Source organism: Euprymna scolopes, chromosome 14, assembly GCF_053919585.1.
Source record: "Euprymna scolopes isolate OS-2025 chromosome 14, ASM5391958v1, whole genome shotgun sequence".
In the NCBI taxonomy this organism is placed as follows: domain Eukaryota; kingdom Metazoa; phylum Mollusca; class Cephalopoda; order Sepiida; family Sepiolidae; genus Euprymna; species Euprymna scolopes.
The window spans coordinates 114,300,456-114,328,226 of NC_136495.1; the positions used below are offsets into that span (position 1 = coordinate 114,300,456).

At 33.9% G+C, this 27,771-nt stretch overlaps 1 protein-coding gene across 4 annotated transcripts in view; it reads left to right on the top strand.

Moving 5' to 3' along the window:
* The window catches only part of LOC145293228 (sorting nexin-33-like), a 274,899-nt gene that overhangs the window by 213,731 nt on the left and 33,397 nt on the right, over positions 1–27,771 (top strand). For all 4 annotated transcript variants that reach the window (XM_080139778.1, XM_080139774.1, XM_080139777.1 and 1 more), the window contains 4 exons: positions 6,704–6,934; positions 7,058–7,170; positions 24,447–24,537; positions 27,614–27,736. In XM_080139778.1, the coding sequence (XP_079995904.1) occupies positions 6,704–6,934; positions 7,058–7,170; positions 24,447–24,537; positions 27,614–27,736 (558 nt within the window). The remainder of the gene's footprint in view (positions 1–6,703; positions 6,935–7,057; positions 7,171–24,446; positions 24,538–27,613; positions 27,737–27,771) is intronic.

The window sequence follows — 27,771 nt, forward strand, 5'->3', positions numbered from 1 at the left end:
ATAAGGAGAGACTATGCACCGTTTTGGGGTCTTCCTCTCTGTGGCTTTTCCACGTATCGCACCCCCACCCAACTGACGTGAGACCTCATCATCTGAATTTTATTTTAAACAAATGAACTCAATAGGGTTAGAACCTTGGGATTCAGCATTAAAAATTAGTAACAAAATACAGTGCAGTATATAATACACACACACACACATATATATATATATATATATATATTAGCAAAAGTACCCGTTGTTGACTGGGTTCAAAAACAGCCTACAGAAAACGGACTCTGATTTATGAAAGTATGATAGGTTATGAAAAGGAAGGGTTGTAAAGAGATAGCTTCGAATTTGGGGGTATCAAAACCAAAGCAAAATATGATGAAAGTAAAAATAAAATAGATAAACCCTATAATTTATTATACCATACCTGTTCACACTGAAACACTTATCACAATATTCTGTGAATCTATATTAAAAAAATCTTGTTAAACTTTGTGACATATCTCCATTCTATGGAGGTCAGGCGCGAGCAAACACCCAATAATTTTATTATACCATATTTCTTCAAACTGAAACATAATTATCAAGGTATACTTACGCAGATAGATATGAAAAGTCTTTATTGAAGTTTGTGCCTATTTCCATTCTATGGAGGTCAGGCGCGAATGCAGACCCCACAATTTTATTATACCATCCCTATTTAAGTTAAAACATACTTATCAAAGTATTATGTACATCTATATCAAAAACACTTGTAAACGTTTTTTTTTTAATTTAAATTTTTTATTTCCATACTTTGTGGACCAGGCGCATACGCAGACCCCACAATTTTAATGAATTATCATTATGCCAGATCAAACATACCCATTCCTGTGTCTCGATACATCTATCATTATATGTGATCAGTTTTCTATAATAGTCAACCATATAGGAGCCTATATGTGACCAGACGCACACACAGACGTTCAGCTTTATATTATATATATATATATATATATCAAATAACATAAATAACATCATAAGGCGGGGCAAATACCATAACCAGGGGCCAGAAAAACATTGTATTCCACATTGCAGCTTGGAAAAAAAAAAAAAAAGAAAGAAACGTATCCTAGGGTCACCGTATCCCGAGGTTCTACTGTATAATTTCCAAACTGGATGTTTAATGGCTTAGTGTCTCACATGTTTAACAGCTGAGTGTTTCGCATCTTTATTTCGCGAAACACATACTGAATGGAAAAAAAATCCAAGTAGAATACATCATTTACTAATTGGTAAAATAATCCAAAACCATTTCTGTACAAAACATACATGCTGTTTAGTCATAAAATAATTTGATTAAGGTTGACAAGTCATGAAGCCCAACCAACCACCAAACCATGTCGATCATATCTACACTTAGATTGAAAAGCACTTTACTGTTGAGTAATATATAACATCGAGGGATATGCAGCTATCAGATACCATACTTGAATAGGCATCCATGTTTTTATAAAGATATTTGCAGCAAAGCCATACTTAGGAAGAGATACCCCATCTAAATAATACAATAAAAGAAAATAGGTAAATTTTTATTTTAACAGCAACTCAATACTCACCTTTAAATTAACAACTTTAATAGGTTTTTGTGTCTGCTAGAAACGAATATCGCATTCAAATTTTGGGGAAGACAAGATATTACGACATGTGTTTCCAAGTTGAATTTCAAGATATTACGACATGTGTTTCCAAGTTGAATTTCAAGATATTACGACATGTGTTTCCAAGTTGAATTTCAGTGGCCATCACCATTCTTAACATGGGGAGGGGGGGCTTGTAACGCGCATGCATATTAGTACTTATTCAGTTGAAAAAACATTGCCGCCAGTAAAAACGTTAGGGATTACATTGGATAATAAAGGTCTTGATATCCAGAAAAACTACTTGTCTGCCTCAAATTGTGATATTTGTTTTCAGCATACACAGAAACTTTTAAGTCGTCAATTTAAGTAAAAAATAAAAAAACACTGTAAAATATTTAATTAAACTGCCTCGTAATTGATTTTGTTAGCAAGCAGTTACATTTTTCTCTTGGGATAGTTTTATTTATATGACTAGCAGGCCCCTCTCTTGTAGAAAAATTGAACATACAGTTGTTGTTACCCAACAACCAACCTCCTCATGTTAAAGGTTTTTGGAATGGTCACCTGCAACATTCCCATGTTAAAAACGGCTTTCAGAATAGACACCCCATTTTAGTAGTGTGGGTGACTGTCAAAATATTTGCCACAAATTTAAACCTTGATAGTCTCTGCAAATACTATGAGCCAACAAAGAAGTTAGGGGGTGGCAGTTTCGGTTGGATATAATTACATTTGATCCTTGTCTATGCGTACTAATCTGGTGGCCAGTGATATAAAGTGCATAATACAGGCTTTATATGGAGAACAACTACTTGTATCCGGTAAATATAAATGAGATTTTCTTAATCAGCATAGCAGAAAATTTATAAGAGTCGTCATTTTAAAGGAAAGTGTAAGTGGATCTAATGTAAAAAAAATTTCCCAACCAAAAAAAAATGCTCTATAATCAATCACCTCCCTCCCCCTCATAAAAACAGTAGTGTTGCTGTTGCTGCTGCTGCCGCCCAACCCCCAAGCTCCTCATGGTAAGAATGGCTTTAGGAAAAGACATCTCCAACCTCTTCATATTAAGAACGGCTTTCAGAATGGACCTCCCCCCCCCCCAAACCTCCTGTCACCCGCACCATCCCCATATTAAGAGCGGCTCTCGGAATAGACACCCCATCTTGTGAGTGGGAAGAGATTCGTTCAAATTTTCATGTCATAATGTAAGATGCTGAAACCAAACATTTAAAAAAAGAAACTTTGTCTCATTTACTAAAATTCATTAATTTATTCATTTCAAAATTTTGGACACTAAAAACAAACATTAAAAAATGAAGTTCGTCTCGTTTACTAAGATTCGTTCATTTAGTCATCTCATAATTTTAGACGCTAAAAGCAAAGATTAAAAAAAGGAAATCCATCTTAAGATTCGTCCATTTTGTCATTAAATGATTTAGAACGCTGGAAACACACATAAAAAAAAAAGCTTGTCTCGTTTTTATAATCTAGGACGCCCACAACGCTAAAACCAATGAACAAACAGTATTTTCAATCGCTAAAAACATTTAAGAAAGAACATTCGGCAACTTATTCCTAAAGCTTTATTGCGAATATTTTTTTGTAAGGAAAAGGTAAATGTTATGGTAATGTAAACATTTGTCATTATCCTCTCGGAAATGCAACGATAGGAAAGCATATTTTTTCAAATAATGCGCAATGATATTGTGTGTAGCTAAATGGGAGGGTGTAACTACAAAAAGTTATGATTTATGAGAGTTCTAGAATATTTTTATTTGGTTTAATATTCAGAAAAATGTTGATTCATGTAGAGGTAGTCATGTTGGTGAAGATGCAAAGAGTTCATTTTTAGTATGAATGTGTAATCCGGAATAACAGATTTTTACATTTTCAGCCAATTAGAATACCCAGAACGTAAGTAGGGAGAAATCATTATTTTCAAATAAAGAAGTATAAAGGTAGTTATGTCTATCAGTGATTGATGCAGTTAATAAGAATATCATGGCAATATATGTATATAGTGTATATTTTTACCCAGTCTTCACTGGAGTGGTGAGAGTACTTGTGGGGTAGAGAGAAAAATACGAACCACTTCATCTTAATATGTTGTCAGTCGTGATGATGGCGCTCGTAAGATGTAATGTAAGATTTTATTATAACAAATAAATGGGTCAGTAACAGCATGTGAAAGTTACATAAGATGTTTAGGCATAAAAATTGTATATAGCATCTGTTAGTTTAAACCTACGGTAATTTGGTCCAGAGGGGAATTTCTGCAATCAAAATGTTATATATATAGGAGACTATTTAAGTCTTTTTGAAATTTAGGATGCGTTTTTAAGTTCTTGCAGAACCTGTCTGCAAATGTGCAGCTGAAAGTTTTATTTTAAATATGTGGCTCTGTGTACTATTGAGCAGTTTTGATAATCACACATTAACCTACTCAAGCATGGCCTACGCAAGTGGGAGTTGTGTGACCTGCTGACGTCATAGATTAGTCATGGCCATTGTTAGGCGATGGACAACTATTATTGAGGAGCTATATCTAATCCTTGTATGGTAACCCTCTGGAATATCAGGGTACTAGCAGTTCAGCCCGGCTTTGCTTGGGCCCTATGTACTGTTCATAACTTTATATGCATATATATATATATATATATATATATATATATATATATATATATATTAAAAAGTTTGACTCGTGTCCAGGTAAATTATGTCTAAAATTTCAAGTGTTGTGACCCAAAATTGATGGAGGAGTTTGATAGTCTGCAAAGATCAACTCTTTTAACTTTGACCTCTTGGCAGCCAAATTTTTGCCTAAAAACTAATTAAAAAGCTTGTTGCATGTCTGAATACCCTTTATGTAAAATTTCAAATGTTTAGACCAAAAATTGGCTGAGAGGTCAATTTTTTTAAAACTTTAACCCCAATTTTGACCCCTTAACATTTATTTTTGGGCTCAAATCAAGTTAAAAAGTTTGATCCATTCCAAGGACCTACATCTAAAATTTCAAGTGTTTAGACCCAAAATTGGCGGAGGAGTTTGGTAGGCTCAGACATAACAACCTACTGAGCAAACCAAGCATAGAGCTGAATGCAATTTGGACACCTCTGATAGATAGAGAAAACCTTGAATAACAACATAGGTTTAACATTAACAAAAACCAACTAAGAATTGTCCTAGTGACATATGGCCGAGTGGTCCTAGTCGTTGTATCAAAGTTTAGTTACCCAAAGGTGCTGAGTTCAATCCTGAACGAAGGCAGTGAAAAGTAACATTCAAAACAGAGAATCAGCATGTCCCAGAGCCTAGCTGGAGTCTGAACACGGTACCCCCATAATAATAAATGGTTTGGTTCGAGACTCCTAACAAATGGTTCCCCAGTTCGATACAAAACACCTGATGAAGGGCGGAGGCCAAAACGGCCGAAACGGACAATCTCAACCAATGAAAACACGTCATCTCAAAAATACAGACAAATACTAGCTTATTAAAATTACTATGAAAAAGTGTCCATTGTATTTTAAATATAGAACCGACTCAAATGAGATTAACTAATAAATACTCAGAAAGTAATATTGTGCTACATAGTTCAATACAAATAAAATCACATTGTAAAAAACAATCCTTAATTTGGTCCTTCAGTCCAGCACCTCTTGGCAGACAATGTTCTTTTTTTTTTTTTTTTGTCCTGTTTCTTTCAAATATTCCGGGTTTTTTTTTTTTTTTTTAAAGTAAAATTTCTCACTTCAGTGAGGAACTGCTGCATGTCAAAATTGAGTTCCATTCTTACACTATTACAATGACAATGATTATATATTATGGTATCCAAAAGCAAGGCTACATCAAAGGGAGGTCACTCTCATATTCTTGTCCAGGGTTGTTAGTGGTCTTTTTAAAGCCAAAATTCGTGAATTTAGCCTTTGTTTTAAATTTAAAAAAAAATTTATTTTTATTATTTTAATTTTTTTTTAATTTTAAAATTATTTTTTTATATTTTTATTTTGGAATTTTTTATAGTTTTTTATTTTCATATTTTAATTATTTTATTTTTATATTTTAATTATTTTATTTTTATATTTTAATTTTTTTAATTTTATTTTTTATGTTTTTTTAGCCAATTTGGCCTTCAGAAATTGTATTTGGCCTTTTTCAAAACGTAACATTGAAACTAACTAAAGAAGGAACAAAGAACATTATATGGATACTTTCTGTAAATCTTATTTTTCATTCAGCTTTCAAACTAGATGTTCTATGCCCTTGTTCTATCTACATCCTTCCAAAAGGTTCACCATGTGCAAATATGCCTCCTTTTTGTTTCAATCTCTACTTAAGTATAAAAAGCACTTTGTGTGAGAGAAAGTTCATTTCTTGTGGACTTCGAAACTGCTAGATCACCTGTTTTGAAATTTCACACAAATTTACTTTGTTTCTGGGAGTGTTCTTAGATAGGTTTTGTATCAAAATGCCTCTGACAACTATCAATCGAAAAAATAATTCAATTAAAGAAGAAAGTCAAATTTTGATCAAGGTTAACGCCCTTATACAGCCAAACATCACAAATGCATTGGAAAAGTTTTATCACCGCACAAGCAGAAAGGCCCAGCATATAGAATCAACAGTGGGTTCTTTGATAAAATAGGGGCGCATTCGAAATGAATTTTTTCTGTTTAGAGCACGATTAAACCATGATCCTTAACTTTTACATTTTAAACTTTAATTCAACTATTATATAATTTTATAAAATCAACAATAAGTAATCTACAGTGCAATGTAGACTGCACTATATTGTGGATGACGTCACTGTGAGGAAACACGTGAAGCTTCCTCTTGTTGCACTGTGATGGGTCCCCGACTAGGGCAGGCAATTTATCGATTTGATTGAAAAATAGCTGATTTCATCGATTTCATTTTGATGACAAAAGTATCAAAAGCATGCAACATTCACTGGTCCTCATTCAATCCTGGGCAAAGTCGGGTGATCCTACTAATGATTATATAAAATGTAGGCCAGATTTCCAACTGGATTCCAATGGTTTGTGTCCGTGTGTGTTCATTATTGCTATCGTCGTTTATTTTGTAGATTGTTTCCCTCCCGGAGCCTTCATTTCCTCCACCACCGCCGCCAGCGCCTTCCCAGGTTCAAGACAACCACTACGTATATGCCAATTATGATGATAAACGCAGCAGCATTAGCCAGCCCATTCAACCTTCAGCACCTCTAAAACAAATGAGTTTCGACGATATGGATGATGACGATGACGACTGGGACGATTACGATGACGATGATGCCTCCAGCTGTGGAACAGTACAGGTAACGTTCTGTAACTTAACATCACACCTCTATAAAAAAAAAAAAAAAAAAAATTTTCCGTTTTTGATTAATGAAAATAGGATTGCAGTTAACTGTGGATGTTTTTTTTTTATTTTTCTTTAGAATGTCGCCAATAATAATCACCATGCTGACAGCCAATCAATACAGTCTCATGACACAAGGAATTTGGGAATTCATGCGGCTGGCTACGGTACGATCAAGAAGAATTATAGCAGGTACAGTTGGATATGATATTTTTTTATTTCTCCGAACAAGAATTTTTTTTTCTCTCTTTTCATGGTCATCATCATATTGTATGAATCCAAAGATTGTATTGTTGGCATTGCCCCCCCCCCCCAATATTTGTCTGGACAGAATTCTTTCTAGAAAGACATTGGGTACTTAAGGACCACATGAAGGTTGCCAACATGCTAAGGAAAAGTGATTGCGGTGGAACGAACTGGATCCGAACTTGGAGCACCCAGATCATCAGTCCATGTCGTTAACAATTTGAGCACTATCACCTCTTTTTTTTTTTTACACGGAAACAAAGAATGGCGAAATGGTTATTTGTACCATCTTTATGAGAGGTTGATAGTTTCTGATGAAGATTAAATCTAGATTGGACGGTATAGGAAGAAGTGTGCAGAACAGGAGACTTTGATGGTATGGTCACGTTGAAAGAATGGATATGTATTCTTGAGTTGTAAAATGGCTTCAGTGACACTTTAAGACTCCAGAACAGAAGTCAATGAAAGGGTGTGACTTCTAAACATGGATATTTTTATATCTTAGTTTGGCAATACTTCAAAGAGGATCAGCACGCGTAGTGTGGTAAGGCAAGCAATCCATCTTTCTCTCTTATGCTTGTAAAAGTAACACATCTCTCTGATATTTTTTTTGTGACTATTCTTCTTTTAGATAAACCTTTTTATTTAAAAAAAAAAAAAAAAATAGTTGTCATCCGAGTGATTGTATTGACAGTCAGGGTTCATGGCAACAACACAGGTGTGTTGTGGATTATACATTTATCAGTAAGTGAAAATATAACATTGTTTCCAAATTAACCTAAAATAGGTCAATACATTTTTTTATGAAAATCGCTCCAGACAAAGCATAAAGCCACTTGATGTAAGGAGCTAGAAAAAAAAAATGCTACTTCAAGGTCAAAAGCTAGCCAACGAGAAGTGTTACATGGGTAGATTCTAACTAAAAAAAAACAGCAATTCTTCCTCCTTTGTCAGAAACATTGCTAAAGGAATGTGAGGTCTAAAAGACAAAATAAGAGAAGCAAGAGTTACGGGGTTGCCAAAGTAAACTGAAGGTCCACGTCCTTCCTTACACTATAAAGCAAGACAAACCAAACCTGCAAATTATTGTAAAGTAGGTGAGGGGTTGGCCTTCGGGCCACGATCACAGTGTAGTATCTGTTCTGATGCTACACTTCACCTTTTCTGTTCTCGGTCAGTGGAGGAGAGATCCTTCATGACTGAGATAATTTTTATTTTTGTTCCTATCCAGAGTGCCCCTTTTTGGGAGCTGGCCCCACATTAAAAATCGACCTTGTGTCTGCCCTCATGAGGAGGCAAGTAAATAGGACCTGCAAATTATTGTAAGTAGTTATCCCCCCCCCCCCACCTGACCAAAGATAAAGAAAGGGGAGTTTGTAAATTGAGACGCCTTACATGTCTTTGTGGTTTCAATTGGTACCAAATACACCCCCCTCCATCAGATAAGAGCACATTTTTTCCCCCTCTTAGTTTGATTGGACTATAATTAGATTTGACTATATCCTAATTGAATTTGATTGTTGCTTTGCTTAAGTAGATTAGCCTGTTGATTAACAAATCATTGGTGTTTGCTTTCAAAATAATATTTGTAGTTTAGGAGTTGTGGGAGATGAGAAGTGCAAGGAGAAACACAAGTGAAGCAGTGGCTTAAATAAGATGGAGATGCGGAGTGGGTAAGGAGAGAGGGTGGTGGCTAGAAGCAGTGAGAAGATGATTACCTCTGTGAAAGAGACGTCAAAGGGAAAGAAGATGCAGAAAGAGAGAGAGGGGGAACACAAACAGTAGGGAGAGAGTATTTGATTAAATAGAAGTAGGGGTTAACAGAGAGTGGGAGTAGCATGAGGGAGATTAGGGAAGGAGGGTTAGCCAGAAGATAGGATAAGTAGGAATACAGCTGGAGATTTCCATATTTGAAGTTAAGGTTTTATTTTATTTTATTTTTATTCTTTTTTTTTTTTTTTTTTTTTTTTTTTTTTGTAACTTATATTGAATCAAGATTAAATCTATTGATAGAAATAGAAATTCTAGGAGACCAGCAGGACTTGCGGAAGTTTCACAGTTACAAACGTTCCAAAAGTAATGCCCCTATTTTATTCCGCCTGAATGGATCAGAGGGGATTACAAATTGCACTGTTATGATGACTGAACTTATGTATTTGGGACCTGAAAGTTTCGTCTCTCTGTTGCAGATATTGACAGTGTGAGATTCTAAGAAAGCGACCCCTGTCGTGGACATGCAGCGGAAACAGATGTCATTGAATTCCTTCATGCAAAAAAAAAAAAAAAAATGAACTGATCAACATTAATCAGTGCCTGTTGGATATTTACAAAGCTAATGCAATTGATGTCAGCACTGCTAAGAGATAGGTTCGACGATTTCAGAGTGGCAACAGGTGTGAGTGACAAAGCATGCGATGGACTTTTACAAGTGAGTCATCAAAAGAGGGTGATGAAAGTGCATTGAGAATGGTGGTGATTACATAGAAAGATAAACTCTGGAACACAAACGGTCGCTCGTTTAAATGGTACTACTTCTGTCTTTGTAGCTCAATTTTTTGAGTGAAAAAAAAATAGGAGGCTTTACTTTTGGAATGACCATCATTCATAAATTTTAAAAAGCAAGTTATAAATAATTCCCAGGTAGTTGAATGTCTTGTTTTTTTACATGCAACAAACAATTTTCGGAATTAATCACATGAGAAATTAACTTTTTAAAAATGTCAACTTGAAAAGGCACTGTGTGTGTGTGTGTGTGTGTGTGTGTGTGTGTGTGTGTGTGTGTGTGTGCGCGTGTGTGTGTGTGCGTTTTCTATGGATTCTAAAAAGGCTGGGCCGATTTTTATGAAATTTCACACAAATGTACTTGATGTGTCTGGGAATGTTTTTAGATAGGTTTTGTATTGGAATGCCTTCAATAAGTATCAAATCATTAATAAAAAAAAATCTGATTAAAGCCAAAACAATCCAATTTTGACCAAAGTTAATGCTTTTATACAGTCTAACATCACAATTGCATTTGAAAAGTTTTATCACCACCCAAGTGGAAAAGCCTGGTGTATAAAATCAACAGTAGGTTCTTTGATAAGAACAGGGTACGTTGAAAATAAACGTTTGTTTAGAGCAAAATCAAACCATGATACTTGACATTTGCATCTTAAACTTTAATTCAAGCCATTATATAAAAATAAAATAAAAAAATCAGCAGTAGGTTCTCCACAGTGCAATGTAGACTACAATGTATTGTGAACTACGTCACTGCGGGGAGGCATGTGAAGCTTCATCCCGATGCACTGCGATGGGTTCCCGAATAGAGCAGGTAATCAATTAACTTGATTGTAAAAAAAAAAAAAAAAAAAAAAAAAAATGGTCAATTTTACTGATTTCAATGACAAAAGTATTGAAAGTGTAGAATATTCGTTGCTTCTCATTCAATCCCAGCAATGTTCTTTTTTTTTTTTTTTTTTAACAAAGGAGTCACCATCAAGGCCTAGAATCCACTCGAGGTTAATGAGTGTACAGTAGTCAATGGGACAATATCGTAGTAATCGTTAGTAGAAATTTGGTAAATTGGATTACTTAAGGGGACGGCTCATAAAGAATTTGTTTACATTGGACTTGAAGACAACCAAATTATAGTCAGCTGGAAAACAGGCAAACGGAAGAGTTCCACAAGCATGCAGTTCTAAGAAAAAAGCTTTGTTCATGGAGCTTAGGTTTAGGCACGGATACAGAGTGGGAGAAATTATTGGTAGTAGTTTCAGCTAGACTAGTGTTTTTTGTGAAAGTTCGGTGAGGTGGGACCATTGGTGCTCAGACGAGCACTTTCCATGAAAATAACGATAAATCGCCGCGTCTATTCTGTGGGGAAAGAGGTTGTTAGTATGTAAATGTCATTTTATGTATTAAGAAAATATTAAGTGTAAGATAATCGAGATGGATGATGACTCTGATGTGGAGGAAATATACCTGAATGGTGAAGCTATTGAGCAGGTTGTAATGCATTGTAGGTTTTGTTATTTTGGTGATATCATTGGAGAACAGGGTGGAGCAGGTGCTAGTGTGATTTCTGAAGTGACAAATGAATTGATTAAGCTCAGAATTTCTATCATTACTAACCAGCAGAGTATTACCAATGTTGATAGAGAAGGCTATCAGGCATGTGTACACTGTGTGATGATAGAGGTAAAATCTAGCCAGTGAGGGTTGAGAACATGCGATGCATGGAGAGAAATGGTATGAGAATGATATGATGGCTATGCAATGTGACTCTTAAAAACGGGATTAGATCTGATGACCTTGGAAGAAAATTAAATCTGAACAGTATAGGGAGATATGTGCAGAAAAAGGGAAACTTTGATGGTATGGTCACATTGAAAGAATGGATGAGATTTCTTAGGTTAACAGATGTAGAACAGTTGAGGTAGCCGGTTCAGTTAATAGTAGAAGGAAAAGGAAGCTAAGAAAGAAGTATAAATAAAAACTTGTTCAGAAATAGATTAGTTTGGAAGTCAGTTTCTTAAATCTGTCAAACACATATTAGCATGTAAAACAGACCTTAAATCAAATACGCATGCTTGCCAGTTTTGAAAAAAGCACTTTCTAGTTTCTCTAATTTTATGCAACCATTTTGTGAATATAACATACAATTATTGTTTTTTTTTAATTTATCTTATGTTTCTTTTTTTTTTTTGTGGAGGGCACTATTTTGTTTTGTTTTGTTTTATTTTTCAGCACTTTATCAAAATATTTTTACAGAATTTAAATATTTCACCATCTCCAAAAAAAAAAAATGTTTTCATTTTATTTTTGTTTATTTCTCTTTTGCAACCAATTCTTTCTTTCAGTCCTTTATCTCTTTGGCCCGTGTCCAAATTCTTCCCACTTTGTACATCTGACCTTTCGTACGACTCTCCCCAAAGTTGCAGGAATTTCCCCCGTCGTCAAGTAAAACGCTCGGCTTCTTCCATCTCTCAAGTGTCTCGAGAGTCGATCATGTAAGATGAGACACACCTTCTCAGATGTTTCACTGGTATTTCTTTCGTAGTCTCTGCTTCTGCACACAATTCGATTCCTGTCCACTCCTTAGAATTTCAAGTTGTGTAGAAAGAGAAACTATCATGAACAACCTTAATCCTAACCCTAGCTATCATGGACAACATCCCGATGCCTAATCTGAAATGCACTTCATTGCACTATTTTCGTCAAAAACTTCCTTTTTGAGTAAGATTACTTGTGTGTAACATAGAAATAATGATTGAAGTTTAAGTTTCTACAGATATTGAAATTGTACATGCATGTTGGAAACGCGTACATACTATATATATATATATATATATATATATATATATATATAATCAAATTATAGTGATTCAATGAAGTTAAAACTTTTTTTTGAAGTGAAATGTTTGAATTTCATATCAAAGATTTTTATTATTCTAAGTAAGACAAAGAATACTTCAGAAATTTTATCTCCTTATTCTATAGGGTTTTGATGTCTACTATCTCTTCAGAGGAGAAAATATTAGCAAAAAGTTAGCAAATATATATATATATATATATATATATATATATATATTAGTGTTGGGACAATTAATCGGAATTGGAAAAATTGGAATTTTTTAAGATATCGGAATCAGCAAAGTTTGTGCCTACATTCCGATGCCAAAAAAACGATTCTTTTGTCATTTTTAAAAAGCAATAAACATTTACTATAAGTAAAAGCAAAATCCATAGATCATCTTCCACAAGTGTAGGTTTTACGTTTGAGAAAAATTCTGCATAATTAACATATCTTTTCATGGTAACTAGGGGAAAAAAATCACAACTATATTGTTAAACATTTAGAGATTTATAAAGAAACTGAATCTGTAATTTCATCAGCATTAGAAAAAAATATTGGACTCCTTCCATCACTAATATATATATATATATATATATATATAAAATTTCGGTCTTTGATTGAGCACTATTGACGACCCTTGTTGGAATTCAGTGATTCTAATCTTTTGCATATTTTCAACCTGGAATAAATATATATAGCCTATAGTTGCCTACATTTAAAAAAGTATGAAAATATACTAAATAAACTTGTATTGACTACATAAGGATCCCATGCTGACAAAATGAGGGTAAAATACACCCATATATCATGAAATGTCGTGGAGACAGGATATGTAGAAAGAGAAACTATCATGAACAATCCTAACCTCTAGCTAAACGTGACAACTTTCCTATAGCTAATCTGCAATGCACTTTATTCCACTGTTTTCATAAAAACTTTTTTGAGTAAGATTTTGTACGAGGCGGGGTGTTCAATAAGTAATGCCCCTGACCCACTTCTCACAGCTGTAGAGTAACAAAACTTGACATAGTCTTTTAGGAACCATCCAGAGTTAAGCATTTCTCTCATTGTTTAATGCAGCTCTGAAGACCGTTTTTGTAGAACATCCTAGATTGATGCTTCAACCATGATGTGACTTTAGAAATTAAGGCTGCATTATTTTCAAAAAATAGCTTCTAGGTTGGGAAAAAGTAAAAGTCAGACAGTGCAAGGTTAAGTAAGTAGGAGAATGGGAGGATTTCGCATCCACATGCTTCTGATCTGACGGTATATGCGTTGGGAACCGGAGCATTGTCTTGCAGTGGAGGATACTTTTGCTGATCTTGCCTGCCTCTTAATTTTAATAGCTTCTCTTTTCCTAAAAGCTGAAGTGTGGTACCTTTTACCAGGAAATCTGTCATAATTATTGTCCTGGTCCCAGTTGACTATTTGTTTGAATAATTTCAATATTGTTTAGAAATTTGCATAAAAATGAAACAATATGAAGTGAATTTTTATACAAATTTGTTGTTCTATCCATTTCCATTTGGTTTTTTTATTTTTGTACCTTTTCTCCACATTAAAAAACGACCCTGGTGTCTAACTCTGTCCCGTGGGGAGGCATAGTAAATAGGTACATTTATCAAATTAAGAAATATACACATACTGTTATGTTTAATTAAACATTTTAAAAAATAGATTATATTTTATTAAACAAAAAGACCATATATATATATATATATATATATATATATATATATATATATATATATATATATACACAATTTTGCTATACAAATGTGTTCATGTTTCATCCCATATATATATATATATATATATATATAGATAGATGCATATACACTCGTACATTTCCTGGAAAAACATTTTTCTACTTTTGATTTTAGCAAAAGATAATTGTGTTCATGTGATGTTTTTTTACAACCATTTGATGATTGAAATTTTTAATATTTCAATTCCCTCTGTTCCCACCCCGTCCCTGTATCTCCCTCTGTCCCCCCCCCCGCCGTCCCCCCCCGCATCTCCCTCTGCCTCCCCCCCCCCATGTCCCCCCCCGCATCTCCCTCTGCCTCCCCCCCCGCTATCCCCGCATCTCCCTCTGTCCCCCCCCGCCCTCGCGTCTCCCTCTGTCACCCCCCCCCCCGCCGTCCCCGCGTCTCCCTCTGCCCCCCTTGTCCCCGTGTCTCCCTCTGCCCCCCCCCCGTCCCCGTGTCTCCCTCTTCTCTTCCCCATCTCTGTTCCCCCACTCCCTGCTGTCTGTCTTCCTCTGTCCCCCTAGCCGTCTTAGTGGCTTTCTCTGTTTCCCCCCTGTCTTTCTACGTTCCCCCTCCTCCCTCTCTTTCTGTCTCTGTTTCTACATCTTCCCTTTCTGTCTGTCTCTCTCCTTTTTATTAGTTACATTATCTTTAAGTGTTTCTCTTACTTACTGAATGTCTTGCTAGGTTACATTAAAGTTGGTGAATTACTCATGTTTGTTAGTTTTTTAGTAGTAAGTTGATTAAATCATTTCATTGGAAGAACAATTTTTAGGAAGGGAAAAACATTTGACATTTTTTCTTCCTCCTCCTCCTCCTCCTCCTCCTCCTCCCCCCTTCTAGATAAACTTTTCCTCTTTAAAAAAAATTTGTTCTGCCCTCTTAAATACATGTTTAAACCTTGATAATAAAAGGAATAGAAACCATTTTCAAGTTTTTCACGAAAAAATTAATGTTCAATCTGCACATTTTGCAATTTTTAGAAATTTGACTTTATAAAACTTTTTTCCAACCCATGATTTGTTCATGTATTGAAAAAACTTTTTTTTTTTTTTTTTTTTTTTTTTTTTGCAATTTAATCTTTTAATCTTCGAAATATTTCATTGGATGTTAATGTTGAAAAAGTGTACAGGTCAATCGCAGCTGACTGTGACATCAGCACTTTCACACTGCCATTAATCCCTACCCTGCAAAAGTAGGCACTATTATTTTGTCCCTTTATGTTGGATTATTTTCATTGATAAGCAAAATTACTGTAAAAAAAAAAAAAAAAAAAAAAAATTTAATTAAAATAAACAAATTTTTCACCAAGATTTTTGTTTCGGATTATTTCATGAAATTTTTAAACATATTCAGAATTCATTTACTCATTTATTTTTTTATTTATTCGTAGTATGTAGGGGCTACTATCTGGCACATTATTTTGTAGAGATATTATGTGGGGAGCTGAGCAGCAAGATGTCTGTTTACATTACACTTGCACTTCTGCAAGTCAGTACAGTCAGGGGAAACAGGAACTATTAGAGTAGAAGGCTTTCTACATTTAGGGATTTTGCTGCCTGTCAGATTTGTAGGGGTTATTTACGTCGAGGTTGTACTAGGGCTTGTATAGTCCACATTTCAAAGTAGCTCATTTTAATCCATAATTACTCTCTGGAGTATACAGAGACTCCCAAGTAACAAAAAAATTGCGAATAGAATGTTTAAAAAGAAATATTTTCTTTTTGGCTCATCTGTCAATCGATGGAGAAATGTTCATGAAGTTCATGCACGATGGTACTCGCTCGTTGCGTGCAAGAAAATTCAATCAAGTGAGACTAGTGTCCTTCTTCAGAGGAGATTTGATTGTAGTATTAGGCCTTCCAGACGATCACTTGACCTTTGGGGACCGCGGAAGCCCTTCTCCGTGTCATCGTAGATGTCCAGCCAATGTTCGTGTTGAACAACTGCAGATATGCATGAAAAGCAACCATGTAGAATTTTTTGTTACATAGTCTCACCACGATGTGTTGTAAACGTTTTTGGTAATCAAATCTTTTTATATATTATTTTTAATTGGAATTCATTACTGAGATGAGTATTATTTATTGATTTTATTTATTGCGGACTATTATCCTCATCTTTTCTTAGTTGTTTCACAATGTTTCGGCCAACTATTCATCTGGCCTTCGAAAGGTGGTAACCGCGGCGGGATAGGAACTCTGAATCTCCTGACTGCATCTACTGTAATTACTGCCTTCCTTAGTTGTTGTTGCCTCACCAGTTAAGAGATTCGGAGTTCCTATCCCGTCACGGTTACCACCTGACGAAGGCCAGAGGAATAGTTAGCCGAAACGTTGTGAAACAACAACAACTAAGAAAAGATGAGGGTAATAGTCCGCAATAAATAAATTCAGATCTTTTTTTTTTTCAATTTTAAAATGTATTTCATAAAACTTATTTTGTATTCAAATCGTTAACAAAAAAAATTTGAAGATTTACAAATTTTCCGAATAATTGTAAAAATAAGACACGCTCATTTAAATCTTGCCATCCAATCCAAATAATCCCCCCCTTTTTTTAAAATTTTTTTTTAATTTTTTTTTTATTTTTTTTATTAAAAAATTTTTTTTTGCATGTAGCATCCATCGCATAGAAACACGACCTTGCATTACTATAAAAAAAAAAAAAAATAGCACAGTAACTTTTCTGCATAAGCACCCCTTCATCTTATGTCTGTTTCACATGCACATACATATATAAAATCTAAATACATAGATGCAAGTTTGTATTTATATTTATTTTTTTTTTCATTTATCACACAAATATTATACCATGAAAACAGCTCTCTCTTGTTTGAATCAATATAACATAATCTTCTGAAATACTGTATACGTAGTAGAGAGCAAAGACCCATTTGTATGTCTAATTTACATAATTATTATCAAAGTAGTTCATAATAAGCTAACACACAGGTGAGTATTACTGCTTTTTTGTATTATTGATTCATCAAGCAATTGGGTTCAGAAGGGGAAAGTGCGGTTAGGAATTGGGTGACACTATTACGTACTGATGTGTGATGTCGAAATTAGTAAAAAAAAAAAAAAAAAACTAAAAATTGGGAAAAATGATTGGATGGAAGTACAGGGTGGAATAATAAATTTGTCGTCCTAAAAAAAAAAAAAACACTATAGCTTTATTTTTAAACTTTTATTGAAAAAATCATTTCAGGTAACTTGATTATGCAGTAGAGCTGACATCTATTCAATGTAGCCACCTTCTGCCTCAATCACCAGTCAAGCATTCCTTTTCCACAGGTGCTGGCGGGAGTTTGGCAAATACTCAACAGATGTCAACGATCAGGCTGGCTTTGGTGTTGTGGGAGGTTATGTTGATGTTTTCAATGTATGACCAAACAAAGTAGTTCAGTAGGTTCAACTTAAGAGGGGAGGGGCAATGAGAGAAGGGTACAAAATTGTAGCACTCCCTTTGAAGCCAAGCCTGGGTCTCTTTCGAATTGTGGGTCAGCGTTGAGTTTTACTGCCACACCCAGAGTCTGCTAGCAGTTACCAGATTGCACCAGGGGATTACCACACTCTTCAACACAATCAGGTACACTCTGGTGTTCACTTTCAAGCTGACTTCGAAGATGTGAGGTGGCATGATGTGGCCCTTAGTTGAAACCACATCAAAGACTATAACCATGACTGGAAATTTTGTTGAGCATTGAACTGTCTGGATTTGCTTTTGAAGGTGCTGGCAATGGTCCTGTTGTCATAACTTGGATCAGTAAAGAGCATGAGTTGTACAACAGCGCATGTCTGATCTCGCTCATTGAACATTGTGTCACTTTCAGGCATGATAGAAGACTCCTATCACTCTTTGAATTTGTACACAACTAACTAACTAGTAGATGGTCTGCAACAAAAAAAGAAAACTGGTTTTCATCAAACAAATGGAATCATGTTGTCATCTTTTCTAGGGCGACAATTTTAATGTTCTGACCTGTAAATCTGCTAGAATTAGTTTTTTTTGGGGGGAGGGGGTTTTTAAAAAAAAAACAACTGTTTTGTAATTTTAAATTGTAGAAACAAGGGAGGTAAGTCAATTTGTCATAAAATTGACCACAATAGATGAAACCAATAAAAAATGAATTATTTAATTAAATTTTATTTTCTGCACAATCAATTTTCTAGAATTTTTACTAATTTCCATATGAAATGTCAGTACATGATTGTGTTTTTACTTAAAATACAATTTTTTCATGTCTGATTATAAAGCAAAAACAGTGAAAAAATTAAGAAAACAAAACTATAATGTATAGAAAATATGCAAAGACCATTTAGTGTAAATAAAGTGGATTTAATAGGAAAAGTGTCAACAAATACTTACCATAAACAGTCGTCTATAAGTAATAGAATTTTTGGTGCTTCTTTAATGTGCCACCTAGATCGAATATGAGTTTAAAAAAAAATAACAACAAACCTGTATGATGTACTTACTTGTGAGGGGAAAATACTGATCACAAAAATGACACAAACTTGTCTAGTATTTTTGTTTTTAGAAAACATTGTCACCATTATTGGCATCGTTAAAAAGGTCAAGGAGATAAGATTCAAACACAAAAGAAAAGAATTAACTCTTGAATATCATGATTAAGGTGGCAATATTCAGCATATGGCTAAAAGTTGAATTTATTTTTTCAAAATATGGTTCAGTGAGTCAACAATCTCCAAATTCCACTCTGCATGGTCTTGTCCAGTCACTTGGTTTCGATTTTACCCCTGTCGGACAATCTTCCTGTGATTTTAAAATTGGAGACATTTATGCTTCATCAACAGTTTATCTAAGAGGATGAACATTACACGCGAGCATACTGATGTAATCAATCCATCGTTAAGATGACCTCTGACCTGATGTGTTGGACTTGATCAGATTTCATATTGCAGATTCAGCTGATCATGGATGTGTCATTGCGCTACAGATGCATGAGAAAGGACTAAGCGAGGGCCGAGCATTCATTATCATATACAGGGTGACCCCCCAAAAAAAACAAAAGCTAAATGGAATTCATTACTGAGATGAGTATCATTTATTGATTTTATTTATTGCGGACTATTATCCTCATCTTTTCTTAGTTGTTTCACAATGTTTCGGCCAACTATTCATCTGGCCTTCGAAAGGTGGTAACCGCGGCGGGATAGGAACTCTGAATCTCCTGACTGCATCCACTGTAATTACTGCCTTCCTTAGTTGTTGTTGCCTCACCAGTTAAAAGATTCGGAGTTCCTATCCCGTCACGGTTACCACCTGACAAAGGCCAGAGGAATAGTTGGCCGAAACGTTGTGAAACAACAACAACTAAGAAAAGATGAGGGTAATAGTCCGCAATAAATAAATTCAGATCTTTTTTTTTTTTTCAATTTTAAAATGTATTTCATAAAACTTATTTTGTATTCAAATTGTTAACAAAAAAATTTGAAGCTTTACAAATTTTCCGAATAATTGTAAAAATAACACTCATTTAAATCTTGCCATCCAATCCAAATAATCCCCCCCCTTTTTTTTTTTTTTTTTTTTTTTTTTTTTTTTTTAATTTAAAAATTTTTTTTTTGCATGTAGCATCCATCGCATAGAAACACGACCTTGCATTACTATATAAAAAAAAAAAATAGCACGGTAACTTTTCTGCATAAGCACCCCTTCATCTTATGTCTGTTTCACATGCACATACATATATAAAATCTAAATACATAGATGCAAGTTTGTATTTATATTTATTTTTTTTCATTTATCACACAAATATTATACCATGAAAACAGCTCTCTCTTGTTTGAATCAATATAACAATCTTCTAAAATACTGTATACGTAGTAGAGAGCAAAGACCCATTTGTATATCTAATTTACATAATTATTATCAAAGTAGTTCATAATAAGCTAACACACAGGTGAGTATTACTGCTTTTTTGTATTATTGATTCATCAAGCAATTGGGTTCAGAAGGGGAAAGTGTGGTTAGGAATTGGGTGACACTATTACGTACTGATGTGTGATGTCGAAATTAGTAAAAAAAAAAAAAAAAACTAAAAATTGGGAAAAATGATTGGATGGAAGTACAGGGTGGAATAATAAATTTGTCGTCCTAAAAAAAAACAAAAAAAAACACTATAGCTTTATTTTTAAACTTTTATTGAAAAAATCATTTCAGGTAACTTGATTATGCAGTAGAGCTGACATCTGTTCAATGTAGCCACCTTCTGCCTCAATCACCAATCAAGCATTCCTTTTCCACAGGTGCTGGCGGGAGTTTGGCGAATACTCAACAGATGTCAACGATCAGGCTGGCTTTGGTGTTGTGGGAGGTTATGTTGATGTTTTCAATGTATGACCAAACAAAGTAGTTCAGTAGGTTCAACTTGAGAGGGGGGGGGCAATGAGAGAAGGGTACAAAATTGTAGCACTCCCTTTGAAGCCAAGCCTGGGTCTCTTTCGAATTGTGGGTCAGCGTTGAGTTTTACTGCCACACCCAGAGTCTGCTAGCAGTTACCAGATTGCACCAGGGGATTACCACACTCTTCAACACAATCAGGTACACTCTGGTGTTCACTTTCAAGCTGACTTCGAAGATGTGAGGTGGCATGATGTGGCCCTTAGTTGAAACCACATCAAAGACTATAACCATGACTGGAAATTTTGTTGAGCATTGAACTGTCTGGATTTGCTTTTGAAGGTGCTGGCAATGGTCCTGTTGTCATAACTTGGATCAGTAAAGAGCATGAGTTGTACAACAGCGCATGTCTGATCTCGCTCATTGAACATTGTGTCACTTTCAGGCATGATAGAAGACTCCTATCACTCTTTGAATTTGTACACAACTAACTAACTAGTAGATGGTCTGCAACAAAAAAAGAAAACTGGTTTTCATCAAACAAATGGAATCATGTTGTCATCTTTTCTAGGGCGACAATTTTAATGTTCTGACCTGTAAATCTGCTAGAATTAGTTTTTTTTGGGGGGAGGGGGGTTTTAAAAAAAAAACAACTGTTTTGTAATTTTAAATTGTAGAAACAAGGGAGGTAAGTCAATTTGTCATAAAATTGACCACAATAGATGAAATCAATAAAAAATGAATTATTTAATTAAATTTTATTTTCTGCACAATCAATTTTCTAGAATTTTTACTAATTTCCATATGAAATGTCAGTACATGATTGTGTTTTTACTTAAAATACAATTTTTTCATGTCTGATTATAAAGCAAAAACAGTGAAAAAATTAAGAAAACAAAACTATAATGTATAGAAAATATGCAAAGACCATTTAGTGTAAATAAAGTGGATTTAATAGGAAAAGTGTCAACAAATACTTACCATAAACAGTCGTCTATAAGTAATAGAATTTTTGGTGCTTCTTTAATGTGCCACCTAGATCGAATATGAGTTTAAAAAAAAATAACAACAAACCTGTATGATGTACTTACTTGTGAGGGGAAAATACTGATCACAAAAATGACACAAACTTGTCTAGTATTTTTGTTTTTAGAAAACATTGTCACCATTATTGGCATCGTTAAAAAGGTCAAGGAGATAAGATTCAAACACAAAAGAAAAGAATTAACTCTTGAATATCATGATTAAGGTGGCAATATTCAGCATATGGCTAAAAGTTGAATTTATTTTTTCAAAATATGGTTCAGTGAGTCAACAATCTCCAAATTCCACTCTGCATGGTCTTGTCCAGTCACTTGGTTTCGATTTTACCCCGGTCGGACAATCTTCCTGTGATTTTAAAATTGGAGACATTTATGCTTCATCAACAGTTTATCTAAGAGGATGAACATTACACGCGAGCATACTGATGTAATCAATCCATCGTTAAGATGACCTCTGACCTGATGTGTTGGACTTGATCAGATTTCACATTGCAGATTCAGCTGATCATGGATGTGTCATTGCGCTACAGATGCATGAGAAAGGACTAAGCGAGGGCCGAGCATTCATTATCATATACAGGGTGACCCCCCAAAAAAAACAAAAGCTAAATGGAGGCCATCTAGAACATATGCTGTAGAACGGAGAAAAAAAGGCCAAAGACCCTAGTGTTTTGATGTGATGTTTTGAATATAATAAACTAGTTATGACCAAAGTTTCATTTCATTCGGACAAAACACCAAGAAACGGGGCCCTAATTAGAGTTGGGCCCCGTTTTTTTTTGGGGGGGGGGGTCACCCTGTATTCACAAAATATTAAAATTAAAATCTTTTTAATCATGTAATGTTAGTTTTTTTTTGTTTTTTTTTACTAATGTCAAAATGAGAAATATCTGTTTCTGAATTTTTGAGATGAGGATAATTCATATTATTTGGATTATTCAGACTAATATTCCCATATTGAGTGTTATTCACATAATGTCTCGGTCCATGTAACCTCTGACCGTTTTTAAACTCTGAAATCTTTCTGCTGAACCCAGTGTTCATCCTCAGAGCAGAAGACATTAAAAATACCATTACAAATTACTTAGGACTTCTACCAAGTCATGACTGATAGAACAAGAGCATGCTGCTACCTCCCTTCCCTTGTGTTGATTAAATAAAGGACTCCATTCGAAATTCTCTACAGATTCCAGAATTAAGCAAAGAGATTCCTAGGCTCGACAAGATACACCAGAAGGTCAGAGGTTAAATTGACTAAAACTTGCAAGACGAGAACAGTAGTCCGAATAAGCCAAATAATACAAGAAATATCTACATATTAAATTTCTACGCAATCAAAAAGCAAAGAAGACCTTTGTGTCAATGTCACATTAATCAAAATGAGTTTTGAGATAAGAATTGGAATTTGTCTTATTTTTTTTATTTTATTTTTTTTTCATGTTTATCCCATGAGTCTACATGTTATTTTTGGAGTTTCTAATAAAAAAAAAAAAAATGAGTATAACCTTTGTTTTATTGATATTTGAAAATAAATAAAGAAATCTGTATTATGTATATAGTTGCGACAGAAAGAAAATATTGTTTACCAAAATTTACATAAATTAAGGACTTTGATTTTTTTTTATTTTTTAAAATAAGAAAATCAAATTTTATGGCTAAACTATGAGTGATGGTCTTGCGACGTTATCTTGAAAACAGTCTGTAGGAACAAGAGAGACATATCCGAATCGAGATTTTAGGGAAAGAATTTGCTTTAAAGTTATTTTCTTTATATAAAAATAAAACCATTTGATCAGTTTATGATTTTTCTGTGTACAATATTTTTTTTCACAGGTATGTACATCAGATTTTTTTGTTTTTGTTTTTCTTGGATAACTCTATATTTAATGTTTTTTTTTTTTGTTTTTTTCCCCCCTTCTTGGCGAGCTCTATATTTAATTTTTTTTTTCCCCCCTATATCATTTTCATACAAGAAATTAAATATTTCACACATTTATTTTTCCACCTGAACAGAATCCCTCCTAGATCACTGGCTATTAAAGCAAGTGATTCTCACACGTAAAGGGTCTTTTTCTTTTCTTCTCTTTAGAGGCGGCAAACTTTAAATTAAACTAAATCACAAAAACTATTTTTATTATACAAATATGTGGTTTATTCCAAAGATTAATTTTGGGCATTTATAATTTAATTATAATTTTGTGCACATGACCCCCTGTGTATATGGTGTAATACAGAGGTAAATTTTTCACAAAATCTACACATTAATTTAAACTGTATTTTGGCAATAATACATTAAATATTGTCTTCCAACTGGTCTGTCATATGTTGTATTCTCAAGTTGTCTATTGTGTCTGGTTTATCAGTATAGACATGGGACTTTACATAGCCCCAAAGAAAATAATCTGCTGAGGTTAAATTGCATGAATGAGGTGTCCAGTTAACAGGTTCATTTTTATTAATTTTTTTTTTTTTTTTTTTTCATGAAATGTTTGTCTCAGTAAATTGATCATGTCGCGTGCTGTGTGGCATGTGGCTTCGTCTTGCTAAAACCACATAATGAATTGCCAACTAAAGATGAACTCAAAATAACCGATAGTTGCCAAATCTGCAATTAATGAAAATAGTTGTTTCAATTTAAAGTTTGCCACCTCTAAAAAAAACAAAAAAACTTTTTACTGTGCATCTTATTCTAAGCGTCTTTTTTATTGAATTTCTCAGATTTTCACAGTTTTCTCGAACTGGTGGTGAGTCTTTCATGATGGGGGTGCTGACAGGCAGTGTTGCCGAGAGTGACTGTGTCAGAATCATTGTAAGTAACATCTTCCGTCATTTGACGATACTCTCCTGTCTCTCTTTTTGACCCCCCCCCCAAGCCCTTCTGGTTTATTTATATATATATTTTTATTTTTTATTTATTTTTAAAAAAAATTTTCGAGGGGGTTTATTCACACATACTGTAAAATTTTAATCAATAATTTTAAAAGCAGGGCGTATAAATCATGAACTCATAAATAATAATAAATCATAAATATTATCGGACTAACTCACAATTTTATGTAAATTGAAAAAAAAATGCACCTAATACTGAAATGAAAATTCTATAATCGTTCAAGTTTTCAACCTATTTTTACAGGTGCCAATTCAGATATCGAGTAAGGAAGTCTTTTTTGTTTTTTCTTTTCTTATCCTCAAGTTCCACTTGTCTTTGTTTACTTCCGTTTTCTGCTGACCATTTTTCTTCACAATGAATGCCCTGGAAAAGCTTTTTCTGATTAATATTTGAGTTTAAAAATATTGTTATTCTGGGGGGGGAAAAAAAAAACACAGCCAGATTTGTTTGCTTATTTTAAAACTGAATCAGAAGGGAATTTTCAGGGCATTTACCATGAAGCGGAATGGTCAGCAGGAGTAAACAAAGGCACGTGAGATTTTTTACCTGACTTTTTTCATTAAAAAAAGTCTTGGGACTTGTTTCTCATTTGATATAGTAATCTCAATTGAATTTTAGGGGTGAGGGATGAAGAAATCCTTGAAATATTACCTTGGAGGTTGTGATGTTTGGTATATTTTTTAGCAAACTAAATCCCCTGCTAAAAACTGAATGATCAATTAAAAAAAAAAAAAAATTCAGTAATGTAAAAGCGTACGCTGCTCTCTGACAATCACCCCCCCCCCCTCAACATTCATGCCATGTTTTTTTTTTTTTCTTTCATCTCATCTAGCGATGTTGTCTCTCATACTGGGGGTAACTGAGGGCACATGAACTGGTTCACAAGTTGTATACAAAAAACACGCACACTCTGGCATATTACATTGCATATATGACTTGTTAGTAATGAGTGTGCGTTGTTGGGGTTCTGCTTTTACCATTTGCATCTGTTAAGTTTCTGTCTTCAAATACTAGGTACGGGCAAAATGAATGCCGATGCTCAAAATGTATAAACATTTTAACCCCTCCCTTTATTTAAAAATTCACCAAAAATCAGGGAATTAACCAATTTTAATGAAATTTTCAGTACTTATCAAATAATGATCGCGGAACATAATGAACTAATTATTATTATTTAAAGCTTAGTGGAAATGTATTATTTTGTTTAAACAAAACATACCTTTACTAAAAGTTATGGTTTTCAGTAGTAAATAAAAAACGCAAGAATTTATTTTTGCGTTTTTTTTTTTATATATATATAAATAAAGCATCGTAATTTGTAACAATAATAAAAATAAAAATAATTTTTACAGGAACATTACGAAAAAAGACCCTTAAGTCTGTATTAATGAGTTCAATATAACTTGGAGAAAAATGAATTTCTCGAACTACCGATATTACCATTGAATTAAACATTGTTTATTTAATATTTTCACAAAAAAAAATTATAATAGCAAAAATATTTGTACTTTTTTTTTTTTTTAAATTACAGATTTTGCATAATTTTTATATGCAAGATTTTAATAATTTCTTTCCTCGCAAGAATGTGAAACTTTCGGCATAACATAATTTTTATATAATCTCGAACAATAATTAAAAATAAAATTAATTTAAAAACAGGAACATAAAAAATAATTAAATTAAAATTGATAAAAATTGATACAAACGTTCAGAATAGGAATGTATGGATGCACGTCTGGGGGGAGGGGAGAAAAAGAAATCTGACACCCCTACCTCCTTTTACTATCATGACTTCATTTTGAAACAGCATTTCGATTGCCTGAAATTTTGGGCCTCCTTATAATCGTGTTTACAAATCTTATTTGTTGCGTTTTTGGCGAACGGTAAATTACTTGCTTTTTGCGGGCTAATTAAGTTATTTTTGCACAAACAAGGTATTTTTATTTATTTTTTTATTTAATTCAATACCTTAGGACTTTACTAATTATCTTTGAAATAGACCCAGAAAACTAATATTTATCTTTTTAAAGGATTTTTACAATGAATTTATTTAACTTCAAAATTTAGCTGAATTGAGTAGTTCGCATGAAAACATTTTTCATAACTTTTTTTTTCATGTGTACAAATATTTTTTTCCTTTAGGAAATTAACTTTAGTCTTTAATCTTTCAAATACAATCAAAAAGTAGCCGGAAACCTTGAAAAAAATTATGATAAATCGGTTTTCAAAACTAGGTCTCCCTATTTTTGCCCGTACCTATCAAATACAGAATCTCAGCTTAAGACTGAGGTAATTTTTCTTTCACAGCAAATTCTTGCTCACCAAAAGTCATCTACTCGTCAAATCTCATTGTCTGCTCGACCCAATCTAAATTTCTACCAAACTCTTCAGATCCAGGATTACTCCCAATCTGATCTGTCCAATATATCTCTTAAATATATCTACTTTGGACTGGAAATCCTAAATGTCCAGTCATTTTCTTAATCATTCCCAGCTGATCAGCAGATCAGCCACTCACTTCATTGTCCTGTGGGCACCCAAAAGCTAAAACTTTATGGGCCACCCAATCTGGGAAGTTCAATGGATTTCTGCGGCCTCTGTATCGTCTGTCCACTTATTTCACTAATGATCTTGTTTCATTTTTGTGAATCATTTTTGGCTCCTGGGGAGGAGGAGGACAGTTTCTAGTATGACATAATTAGTTTGGAGGGGGGATCTTCAGTGCTGTAATCAATAGTATCTTAAAGAATTAAGAAAAAAAAAAAAGATAAATCAAAAGGAGGAAAAGATGTACATGTCTGCTGTTAAGCTTGATAAGTGTTGACTCCTTTAAAAAAAAAAGAAATGACTTTTTTTTTTTTTTTTTTTTACAGCTAGATGTGTAAATTTTTGCCACTGAAGCTTGTTGATTAACTGGTGAATTGAAGAGCTCAATTACAAAATCCATTCTTGAATGTTCCTATGTAGATTTTATAATCTTTGTTTCGATTTTTAGGAGGGTCCATATGGCTTAGAATGGGAATGCAAATCTCAGTACACATGTGAATTAAAAGACCCGAAAAAAGAAAGTAAATTAAAAGGATTGAAAAGTTACATGGCTTATCAGTTGACACCGTCGGTAAGTTATTTTTTTTCTTCCATTCGCATATATAC